Genomic DNA, 13346 nt, shown 5'->3' with positions numbered 1-13346 from the left:
TAATTATAAGATTGATTACATTGGAAAGATGACTGAAAAAAACAGAATCAAAAACTCAAAAATTATGTTGGATTTATTTTGTCCATCAAACCCAATTTAAACAATTTTAATAATAAATTGAGTACACTTATTTGAATGGGTCTTAGAATGCCGTTACGCTTTATCTGAAACTGTTCACAACTAGGGATAGAATTAAACATTTTACTTATATGATTGTCACATTGTGAGTTGAAAAGAATAATAATTTCAAACACAAATACAAGTATTTATAATTATGTCTATCAAATTAGATTGTCAATTGCATTAAGAACAAGATTTTTATGAATAGTTTATGGTTCATCCTGTGATCATTGAAGATAAATATTATGCATTTTGTTATACTAATGATTGAAATTTCCTTACCTATATTTAATTGCATTGAATTCATTATATTTGTTTGCAACTAAAAGAGCCGTTCAATAAGAAATCCACTTTGCCTATAGTGTGAATATATTGAGGAATATATCCATTTGTGATCGAAGAAATTTCAAGTTCAATGGTTATAAAATGAATAAACTATTTGAATGGATTAAGATGGTGATAATAATAATTTCTACGCACATAGGTCCGTTATGTAGTATCATTAAGTGGAGAGACTAAAATGTAATGAAATTATTCTCTAATGACTTAAATATTATTTTTACTTAAGATTATCCTAATAATTAATAAAGATAGGGTTAGCTCAGTCTAATTAGTCAATACGATCCCACTACTTGATAAATTGAATGGTACAAGATTTTCAACAACCCTAAACTATAAATAAAATAGCAGAGAATTGAGTTTTATGCACACCAAAAAAAGAAAAAGAAAAAAAGGGGGGCACTCTCTCCATGCATCTCACTCTATCTCTTCTCTCACTCTATTAGTGAGTTAGGATTTTAAATTCTAGAGAATATAGGGTGTCATTGCATTGTGTTTATCATGCAAACGTGGTCCAAGGGGTTGTTGTTCAATGGATCTGACACCTCTTAGTGTGACTCGGTGTGTAGCGCACATCCAATGATCGAGAACACTTAAACACATAACCCAAAACGTTTTTTATCATTGAATGTATGCTAATGGGCTATAAAATAACCCTAAGTTCCTCTGGTAATAGTTTGAATCTCCTAATGTTATATGAGGTAAAATTTATGATAAGTAAAAATATTTATATTTACATCCATGTAACCTACAAGACCCAGTTTTTGCCAGGATGAAGAGATTCTCTATGTGTATGGCAGTTGGATGTGACTTGTTCTAAGGGCATGTGAATGGGAACTTCCTATAATTTTTTTTGGTTGGCCCCTGTGGGGGGGTGGGGGATGTTGACTTTCGATTCCCTACAACTCTCATCAAAAGACATAGAACTGGACTAGTGGAGCCGTGGAGGATCCACTTCTTTGAGAATCCTTAATTAATCCTCCAAATTAAGTAGGTGTTACAATGCAAAATCCAAAGGTCATGAGGTCAAAATGCTCTCAATATTATCCCATACCCTTCCATGTTGTAGAAAAGATCACCTTCAATAATGGGTATCTTAAAAAATATATATATAATAATAATAATAATAAATGCTATCAAATGTAAATCTAAGGTTATTCCTAAAATAATGGATAATCAAGAAAACCATTTTTTCATAAAAAATTTATATTATTCATCCAAAAAAAAAAAACCCCATTTTTTTAACAATAAAAATTGTTTTTCCTTTTGATAAATTGAGGTATGGGTGCACTTTAAAGAAGATATATTTGGGAAACTTCTTAGGTCCATGGTGTAAACTACTTAAAAGGAGTCACAAAATTAGATTTTCGTGTAAAACAGCAGAACATAAATGTGTGTTCCGTAAAATAGGATTTTCTATCATTTTTTTTAGTGTAAAATACAAACAAACGCATTGAAAAAATAGAAAATTTTTAAAATATCATTTAAGTGAAAAACTTTCCAATGTAACAAATGGTGTACCTGCTAGATAGCTCAACCTAGGGGTCCTCTTAGCATTGCATTTGACAATTTGATGTTGAATCTTTATCTAAACTATAAAAAATGTTGGGCATTTTTTATTTTGGGAATTATTGTCAAAATATGTTTAGTCAACAATTTAAAAAGTGTGGAGACAATTTTCATATTATTTTGAAATTATCTTATAATTTATCGTTGTTTACATTTATTGAAAAATATTTTTGAACTTACCATAGTTAAATTCAAAATAACTTCGAACAAAGATATCTAGCTGACAACTAGAATTAATTAAGTTGTCCTTGCCCATAAACATGTAGATTCCCCTAGTTGATTACCTAAGAAAATAAAGGATAAGAAACTTCTGAGTACTAAAAGAATAGACATAACCACATCTTTTTACATGATGTCAAACTACCAACTACCAACTACCAACTACCAACTACCAATTTTAAAGAATTATTTGTCCCCGAGCACTTGCCCATTGAAGGGGTTTTCACATAAAAAACAGAAGTCCAGTGGTTCTCTATCTAGAGGTGTTGTGTCTATCCTTCTCTTCCCACCCCCAACTCCACCTCCACCTCCACCTCCACCTCAAAGAAAAAGAAGAAATAGGGGTTTCTTTTAAGAGAGAGAGAGAGAGAGAGAGAGAGTGCTGGCTTAGGCCACTCTCCCCAATAGAGCACTTTTTTTATTTAAAATGAAATACAGATTAGGGATCACTAGCTACTTAGTTACGTGGCCATTATGTCAATGTGGGGATCAGGTACAGATGGAGAATCGAACCTGAGGCCGTGTGTCTATTCCACAGAATCCCTAGTTCTCCCTAACCATCTGGACAACCCTCGGGTGGATACAAAATAAATAAGAAAATACACACACATACACACTCATACAATGGTATGACAAGGTTCGATCCAACAACCTCCTCTCCTGAATACCAGCTCCACAAGCCGAAGCTATCACCACTAGGCTATCCTAATGTTCATGTAGGGACACACGATCAAGTGGTGATCTTTTTCCCTAAAAATCTTTAAAAGTTTCCACTTATATGCAAAAGATCCCAAAAAATACTTGAGGGTTTAAGTATTTCCTTCTACATGCCTCTATGATTTCTCCAGGAAATAGAAAATAGAAAAAGTGCACCATATCCTACCATTGGCATGTTAGATTCATCAGCTAGAGTGTGAGATGCGGTAGTGGATACCACATATTATAAGTCACATGCCAAAATTGAAACATTACTTCAATTATATGCCTTATATCACATTAATTTTTTTTTTTTTATTCAGTGGTTGGAATACCTTTAAAGTTATGCCTAAGCTATTACCAAGAATGTTGCTTTTGCCCAATTTTTACTTTTTGCTAAAAATAGGCATGCGTTTGTGTTTTTATATACCTTATAGGCATTACTAGGAATGTTGTATTTACCTTTATTTAAACATGCATGTTTCAATATCAATAAGGTGAAGAAGTGAGTTTCCGGGTAACTTCACATATAAATGTGAATATGCGAACCCAAAAAATGGATTTTAAAATGACCACCTCGTCCCTCACACACTAATACTTTCTTGAGTCTTGACCTAACAGAATATCTAGAATTGAATCGAATGATACTAATAAGATTCACAACCTTATTCCAAATTAATAGAGTAACGAACACATAGATCCATACAAAAAGTTAACGAGTTATGATTAATTATAATAAATTTTTGACGCACCACTACAAATCAGTTATATGATTATAACGACAAATAATAATAATGTACCAGCTATCTACTTAATGTATCACATAAATCGATCAAGTCAAAGCATCTTATATGCATTACGTCCATCATTAAGACAATCCATCAGACCATCACTCAATCTATTTTTACGAAAAGAATAATAAAATGACAAATTATTAACAACCATGCTAAACACGAAGAACCGAATGACACTGTTACTCATTATTTAAAAAAATAGTAAGGAAATATTTTTCATTCCCTTGGCCGTGGGTGAAGGGAAACAACATCCAATTTTACTCAAAAATATATATATATATATATATCGGAGAAGGAACCGATGAGTTGACTCTGTCCCTTTCATGATATAAGCGCGTCAGTAAGCTGCGCCTCCAAACTTAAAAGTCGGATACTCGGTTTCCACGACTCAGTCCAGGAGGGAGGGAGGCGGACACTCGAGGCGGATTCCATCAAGAAGAAAAAGATGAAAATCAAGTTTCCAAGAAAATTCTTTGACACTAACCAACCATAAAGAACGTGTAACGATCAATGTATTTTCTTCACCCAAACCGTCCATAGCTGGAAAAAAAACGTCCAATATTTATTATATTACAAGGCCCATTCAATGAGATGGATGGATCCCTTTTGGCTTTCGCTTTTGGAAAAGGAAAGGAAAAGAAAAAAAGGTGAAAAGGACAAGAATTACTAGAATGGAAAATTCTTGCCTTGAAAGTGGGAAACAGACCAGAAAGAATCCACCTAACTTAACATGGGGAAATGTTTTCTTTATTTCCTATCTTATCCATGGATATAGTTCTCAAGAACATGGTTTTCAATATCGGTTGGATCGAAATAGTATTGGCTATCATTAATCCTCAATTTTTACATTTTCGATCTTGTTCCACATGTACAGTTCAAGGGTGATATCAAAACGGTTTTGACCTTGACCGATCCCATGATTGTTCCTGTATTTTATAGAATCTTGCTTGGGAATCGAAAAATGGATTTTTTTACAATTTTACCCTTTGTCCGATACTAATGCCCAATTTAGAATCAACTAGATATCGATATGATTTGACGAATACCATCGTTCTGATATAGATACCTCATTCCTTGATCCTTTCTAACTATCCAATGAGACTTTAACTACAATTTACAAGAGAGGGGATCAAGGTTCGTAATATTGGTTATTAGATCAGATGGAGTAGGATATTCGACTCCTCTCCATAGAGCTCAGGGACTAAAGAGTGGTCCCACGTCTAAGAGGACCTCGACATGCATCTTGAGGTCACCCTAGCCTGATTCCTATCCAATGGAGTTAGATCCCCCCTTCCTTTTCTTAGATTGATTTTATTACCTTCCTACCCTTAGGTCATACAAGTGGATTGGTATCATATCGAGCTGAACGAATCCACTGATCTCAATTTGAGATTACAAATCATGAAAGGAATACCCGTGACACAAGTTGAAAGTAGAAAAAACTAAAATCCTTGACTTCTTAAAAGCTTACACTTCATGAGGCATCAAGTCGTTTTCTTCCAATCAGTTTTGTTTTCTCTTTCATTTTTTTTTTAAAGGATATATATTCAACTTTCAAAAGTCAACATGGAATCCAATAATTGGATATTGTGTAGACTTTGTGTCCACTCACGAATTAAAATTTGGAATCATATAGAATATTATTGTCTTGGACTTTAAGGTTTGGGTGGGTGGGGTTTAACCCATGCGTGGGTTCCAAGTAGATGTGTAAAACCGGAAGCTTACCAGAAATTGAAATTTAGGGCCCATTTGATAATATTTCTATCGTTTCTATTTCAAGAAACGGCAGAAACATAAATTTCCGTTTCTAGAAACAGAAATGGAATTGAAGGTGTTTGATAAGTCATGTTTTTAGAAATCGATGGTAACTAGTGAAAGAATTACCACAAGTCGTTTTCAGAAACGGCGAAACAAGTTGAACTTGTTTCACCTAGGTCGTTTCTTGAACCATAAATAAGTAAAAAATTTTATTTCTATTTCTAAAAATAAGTGAAACGAAACAATTTTATCAAACGCTTTTTGCTCCGTTTCCGCTGTTTCTGGAAACAAAAACGGCAGAAACGCGTTTCTTGAAACGTTATCAAACGGGCCCTTAGAATAGCCAATATAGTCTCTAGTTAAGGGATTGACGTCATTAGAAACAGAAAAAGTGTAGCCAAAGAAAATCTAAAGTTGCATCATAGTCAGAGCATGGTAATTTCTTTGTATTTTCGGAGAGAGATAAAACGTCTTCTCGAGAGAAGACATTAGTTCCCACGTAGAAGAGGAGATAGTCAAAAGTTGGGGTCCATGCCAAAATAACTGTCTCCCATCGGATGTTTGTAGTTTAATTCGATGGCTTATAAGAATTTGGGCAACCTTTCATTAGCAAGTAGTTTTAAAGGGGGTGAATTCTACCGGAGTCCCAAAAAATTTAGGATCTTATAAGGATTGCTGAAGGGAAAAGGAAAACAAACTCAAGATGGAAGAAAGCGTTGTTCAAAGATTTTTTTATTTCATAGGTAGTGTAACGGTAATTGCACCCAACCTTATGTCTAGGTGTAAGGCCACGCATCGACAAACCTTTTTTTTTTTTCAACTTATTATGGGTGAAAATTAGCAAGGTTTAATGAAGTAGAATCAATAGTGGGATCAACCTCCGTCGATTCTGATTCTACTAGAATCGTTTTGAACCTTAGAGATCAATTGATTCTTTGAATTGAGAATTACTGAAATATTCTTTGGTGAATAAATGAATATCTTAAACCTCACAGGAGGAAAAAAGAAAAAAAAAATTGCAAGGCAAAGATCTCACCAAGATGAACTAGGTCAGATAGAAAAACAATAGGAACAACAACAACAATCCAACAACAGTTAGAGAATCAATTGGAAACAATCAAATGGGCAACAACTCATACTATAATCTTCGAATGTGCATCAGATCTTCCAATCAGCTGAAATATGGGGCAAACTTAATATGGTGACTCCTTATTGAAAATATTCATCTAAAATCTATATATGGTAACTCATATAACAAAGGGATAAATTACTTATCTGAATCAATGACAAACCATTGTTGATAATGCTAATCTCAAGCACCATACATGTCAAGAACCTGAAAAGCCATAAAGAAAATTAAGGAAATGGTGGACTGAGTCACGCCAACAGTCATCCTCCTTAAGAATGTAAAATATGCCTCTTATGATGCAAAACTAGGTTCTTGTGAATCAATCTCCAAGATAAAATAGCCCCCGATATACCCATCCAGTAGATGTTGTGCTCACTTACTAGGCCACTTTGGTACACACTTGGATTTTTCTCAACAATAAGAAAATAACACTCCAAGAACTCACATAAAGAAACTTGAAAACAAAAAAAAAAGGAATATGCAAGAGAGCAAGAGAGCAAGAGAGCAAGTGAGCAATTAGAGTATTTCTAGAATGGTTATAACCACTCTAAACCATCATTAACATCCTATATAGAGGGAAAGTGTCCTTTGTACACACCCATTCAAAATAGCCCAAAGGAGATAACCACCACACTTTATTTGTGACACTTGGCCATTGCCCATCGACCACTCAGGTGTTACGACAGTCACAATGACTAAGAAGCGATGCTCACATCGAGTTTTGAATCTTAAGCCAAAATACAATAGGAATAGGGGGGGAATTACATTCTCATTCTTGTCTGCGTAAGAGAGAGTTCAACCACATCAGACGACTAGAGCACAACACCTGGTTACGCACCTCAAACGATGGTGTAGACTTTGTCCACCAAGAGATACATTCAAAGTTTAAAGTTGTGAGCCTCAAACCTATTTGGTGCATCACATGTGGGTCCCAATATAATCACAAACCCCTGTTGGCCACGCCTTAAGGTTCATTAATTTTCCAAGGTCAAGGGCTAGTTGTGAATTGTGTGGTTGAAAATGGGGTTATTATTTATGAGCCCCAGCAGAAGTGGAAGCCAGCCTCTTGAGTCTTGTTGACTCTTGACCCTCTCATGTCTTGATTCTTAAATAGGTTTTGGTCATGGGGTCCATGTAAACATGGTACATACTACATAGTACATACACCACTACTTCCTTTTTAATTTAAACACATAGGCGCACCAGGTCACCTCTCCACCTCCATCACGGATGCAAACTTGGAATTGGAATTGAAATACCCAAAATACCTATTATTTGATGAATTTTTCCATGGTGTGTGTAAAAAGGACGAAGTTCTTGGGTGGGGGAGCGATTATTTTCTACAGTGAATACGGCGGTGCAATGAACATTGAATAGTCGAGAGCATCTGGACTTCATCCCTTTTGCACACACACCCCATCAAAGAGAGAGAAAGAGAGAGAGTTGGAATATAGCCCTTGTTACATACATCCTTACATGTCAAACAGGAGTTAGGTGGATTTATATGCTTTTCTTCTTCTTCTTCATCATCATCCAAACATCCATCAGGTCGGTGTCATTTTGAATCCTATTCCGTTTTCAGATTTCAACTTCAAATCCCATTCATAAGTCGTTAGGATTTACTTTTATGGTTCCCAAGCTCCCAAAAGGGGGAACCAAACTGAGTTCCTATTACTTTCTCTGGATGTTTACTTGAAAAAAAAGGGTCAGTTTCCACATTCCCATATACTATTTAGTAATCATGTTAAGTGAGAAATGTGATTCTTGCTTCTTCTTCCAGTTTCCCACTTTCCACACACCACAGACCACACGGCATGCGCGTTCCTTTTTCATCTACTTGTCTTATATTTTATTTTTGGCAAAAGACTTATGAAGGGGTTTATGAGTAATACCTAATTTTGCCACATGGAATGCTGATATGGCAATTTCAATTATTGTATCAAATTATAAACTCAATTTTCATCATTGACCCTTTTATGTATTGGCTTTGTGGTTTTAGTGCATGATATTGGATCACTTATGAATACGATACTGATATGAATCGGTCTGTATCGAACAAAGTTACCCATGGCTTTTCTATTAAATCAGACACTTGAACTTTTTACCCTTGATCCATACTGTTTCACCTATACAGTATTAATATAATATCGGGTCAGTGAATAACAATGTCAATGTAGATCGCTTGTTACAGGCGATCCGATAATAATACTGATACCTTAAACCTTGATCAGCATACCCTACCATATATGTCCATGTCTCTTCATAATCCATGCATTTTACCAGTCCTAGATTTTAAATATTTTATTTTGTCACGTGGCCAACTTGTTGATATGCTAGAAGAGGACTTTGGGGTTTACATGTCCATAAATTTTTGCTCCATCCAACCTACCCCATGGCAACACTAGGTGTCCATCCATAGATTCCATATGAATATAAAACCTGTAACCTATATGATGTTTTCTTCTAATAAAGTTTTCAGCTACCCAAGGTGAAAAGAAAATTTCTGTCCAAAGTGATTTGACACTATAATTAGAGTTCTCAAATAGATATCATTAACTCACACCCCTTGTTTACGAAAGGCTGAAATACATTTTTTCATTCGAATTAGAAGTTCAAATCCTATGGATTAAGTAAGTTCTCTCCTTATTGTGGGTGAAAAAAAACTCGGTCCGTTTTCTTTGAAGAAACGTTCAGGGTCGACGTGTGTGAAGGTCATCAACAAAAAATCCGTATTTTAGGATTTCCTTCCATGGTTGTCGATTGCTGATCTTGACCTCCCTGATTTGGAGCTTCTCATGGAAGACTCAACAGTATTACAATTTCTCTCACAGAGACTTGACTTATAATTCAGTATTTTCCAATGCCATTGAAGCCAAAATCTTAAACTCTAATCAGGTTTACCTGGTGATAAAAGTCCAAAGGGCATCATTCCAAGCAGAAAGTATACATTGTTCCAAATATGAGAAATCTTAAGAACCTAAAGATGACTTCTGACTTAAGCAAAAACTGAAGAAATGGGTAGTGTCCTTGCCTCCTAGATCAATGGACTAAACAAAGGTTAGTCAAGATATAAAGAGGTTCATGGTCAAGATGAATTCAGCACAGCTCACAAGGTGCAGTCATCTATCGATCAGTTATGACATACATAGATGATGAAAGAGGAAAATAAAAGCATATGAGCTCATTGTCAACTTTTTAAGCTATGTATCTACTAGGATATAAAAATTCCATTATCCTAGGAAAGAAATCAAAGCTTCATGGCCTTGCAGTTTTGTTCAGGAGGGCTAAACAATTCATTCCACATCTAACAGGATCATGAGCTATAATGTTGCACACAGACACTCAGATAGCTTTGATATCTCAATAGTTCCTTTTCCAACATAGCATGAAGAGAATCAGAGATATCAATGACTGCAACCTTTCAAGGCACAGCATTAGACCACTATGCAACTCTCGGCATCTTAATGCTACCCTCAAAAGGAAGAAGGGAATGAAGAAGAATGGAAAAAAACAAAGTTCTATTCTGCTTACTTTTATATATCACCATTTAAAAGAGATGTAATAGGCCAAAATTTCTTTCCACCAGTTTCTCCCCATTTCAAGTAACAGTTTGACATCCCTCCACCCAATTTTAGAAGCAATTGTTGCATGCAACAGCAGCCATATATTGTTGCCCAAATAGAGTACACCAAGGACCTCAGAATAGATTATCTCCTTATCCCATCAAACCAAGCCACACAACAAACCCATATACATATTTACACATTCTTACAAGCATTTAGTACATAGAGATACTGGTAACAAGTTTTTCCTGTGGACATGAAACCAACGCAAGCCAGACGTGCACGTACACATGCAAAAGAATAGAAATGGAAACACCATTAGTGAATGCACATATTGATCAAGGAAATATCATGCATGTTCTCTTACCTACTAAGCAATAAATATGTTTTTTCTTTCCCCTTGATACAAAAGAAATAAGTATGTTGAAACCCCAGATTCATGCATGCTTAATTTCATTGATGATTAACTCATTTGGACAAGCACAGATGAGGGGGTCAATGTCATTGGTTTAAGAGTTCAATAAAACTTGCAAATTCCAACACTGAATCCGTAATCAACGTTGATTTTGGTATTCTGATGTAATTGACTTATTTAAACTCGCTCCAATAACCATGGTGCTTGTTGAAGTTGATGATAGGGAACTGGCTATAGTACACCAATGCAGCACAGGGAAGAACATCATGCAGAACTAGTAATTCAGTATCAGCATTTCCGTAAGAATATGGTTTCCAAATTTTCCTTTCAATAGTCGAAAACGATTTTGAAAAGAAATAACAAGACCAAAGTATAATACCCTACTAAGTGATATTAGAACCTCAAAATCAATTTTGTATTGATGTATTCTCCATTTTCTTCTCCTTACCTTTTTTGTTTATTCCTTCTCTCCCCCTCCCCCTCCCCCCAAACTCTCTCCTGCAATGATAATTCATTCAGAATGCATGTATGCAAGCATATAAGCTGACAGGACTCTTCTTACCTTGTAGTATTCTTTGAACAGCAACAGGGCTACATTCTTTGTTTCTTCTTATTTTAGAAAGTCCATCCTGTAATCAGCTGAGCTAAATTACCCATACAAATTACTTGGTGCCTCCAGATCAGATCTCTCATTCTTATTCTGCTTCACAACCTTTAAAAAGAATTTCTAACATCTGGTTCTCGAGAAATCTTTTTCCTATCTCGTTGTGAAGGTGATGGAGGACTGTGTTTTGCACTGCTGTGTGCCTCTGTTTTGTAAGGTTGAGAGCTCAAGTATTCCAGAGCAACAACAACATCCCCCATCAAAGGTCGAAAATTTGGCTGCTCTTGAAGACACATCACAGTAATGGCAATTACATGGTGCAGAGAGCGAACAGGGAAGCGGCCTTGCAGCAGAGGGTCAACCACCTGAATGAACTTCCTCCGGTCTTTGAAGTAGGGACGGGACTGAAATGGACAATTCAAATAAAAGTAAGCAAATAGAGTTTGGATGTATACAGCTAGCTGATGCCATTGTATTCAATAACTCTAGCTTCCTGGCCTCATTCAACATTTATTACTCCCTCTCTGGAGGTTCAAGTGTTACAACTGGTAATCCTGGGAAAAATCATGGATTAGAATTCTGGTCAAGATCCTAAGGGATTAGGAATTCACCCAATTGGAACTTATTAGACATGAGGATGTCTACATTTTATATTACTCAATCCCTTAAGGTTCAAGTATAACAGCTGACCAGCCTTGAGAAATCTGTTGATTAGACTTCTGGTCAAGTTTCCGAAACAGAAGTGGAAACTTGCCTAAATGGAACTTATTAGACATAACAAAGTTACAAAGTAAAAGGTTAAAAATTTTCCAAAAGGATGAAAAGTTTACTTATCCAGTAGACAACTGAAAAACCTAACCATCAATACAGATCAATTCCCTCATAGTTATCCAGGATCTCGACAAGATTGCTTGATATAAAAATAGTGATCAAGCATTTAACAGACATGGATTCATGTAAAAAAGGAACAGATGTAAAGGGTAAAGTGGTAAACACAATACACCCTTTTTGGGATTGATTCTCACTGTACTTTGTGGATAGCATATGTGACCCTTTAGGGATCCCTCAGTATACACAAGTGGATACTCACTCTTAAAGGTGAAGCAAAAGTGCAAGATAAAATAAAAGAAGGTGCTAACCGCCAAAGAATCATGTATGTATCAATTGCACTATCCAACTTGTGGACTGGATCTTGGATGGCCTGAACAGAAAATGCCATACTTTTTTTTTGGGGGGGTAAATAAAATTCCATACTGACTGCATAACCTTTTCTTTTCAGGAAGAAAGTATAAACCTCAGCAGTCAGATGTGTGGCCTCTAATCAGACCTGAAATGGTATATTTAATTGCCATCAAAGTATAAGCTGTAGACTGACAAATCCAAAGAGGAATCAAAGTATAAGCTGTAGACTGACAAATCCAAAGAGGAATACTATACATTTTGATACTTTCCACCGTTGCAGTTCCTGATTGACTACATATATAAGCCATTCATAAGGTTTAGATTGAAACCTATATGACTATCATCATCCTTAGGAGTTCTGGCTTCCGTATATTCAATCAAAAATCAAAATACAACTAGTTCAACCATTAATAATACTCTCCACAAATGATAATAACTTCATGGGAAGTGTTACAGTTATCTATCACAAAAAGGAAAAGAAAAAATGGAGACAAAACTAGGGTAACTCACCCAAGCAACCAGGTTCTGCTCTCCATGTGCCTTAGTGGTGTCAATTGCCTTTCTTCCTGTGATCAATTCCAACAGAACCACGCCAAAGCCATACACATCGGACTTGAGCGTCAGCTTCCCACTCATAGCATATTCTGGGGCACAGTAGCCATATGTCCCCATCACCCTTGTCGAAACATGAGTTTTGTCACCAACAGGACCCAATTTGGCAAGACCAAAATCAGACAGCTTGGAATTAAAGTCATTATCCAATAAAATATTTGAAGACTTCAAATCACGGTAGATAACAGGTGGATTTGCCTTGGAATGCAGATACTCAAGGCCCCGAGCAGCACCAACGGCAATCTTCATCCGTGTATTCCATTCCAATGGCTCAGTGCCAGGTTCCAGATCTGAAATCAAAGCAGAAGGGGGTATTTGATGAAAAGATATGACAGAGCTTCAATTT

General features: G+C 35.8%; 1 protein-coding gene across 1 annotated transcript; it reads right to left on the bottom strand.

Annotated features, from left to right (window-relative positions):
- Window positions 1-11163: 11163 nt before the first annotated feature.
- LOC122064984 (probable serine/threonine-protein kinase PBL21) lies at window positions 11164-13324 on the bottom strand. The gene is made up of 2 exons (XM_042628778.1): window positions 12899-13324; window positions 11164-11610 (listed from the first exon to the last, which is right to left on the bottom strand). The coding sequence occupies exons 1-2, from the start codon at window positions 13247-13249 to the stop codon at window positions 11317-11319; spliced, it is 645 nt and encodes a 214-aa protein (XP_042484712.1). The 5' UTR covers window positions 13250-13324; the 3' UTR covers window positions 11164-11316.
- Window positions 13325-13346: the final 22 nt, after the last annotated feature.

The sequence above is a fragment of the Macadamia integrifolia genome, unplaced genomic scaffold (assembly GCF_013358625.1).
Source record: "Macadamia integrifolia cultivar HAES 741 unplaced genomic scaffold, SCU_Mint_v3 scaffold1845, whole genome shotgun sequence".
NCBI lineage: Eukaryota > Viridiplantae > Streptophyta > Magnoliopsida > Proteales > Proteaceae > Macadamia > Macadamia integrifolia.
This window is presented reverse-complemented; position numbering and strand designations above follow the sequence as displayed.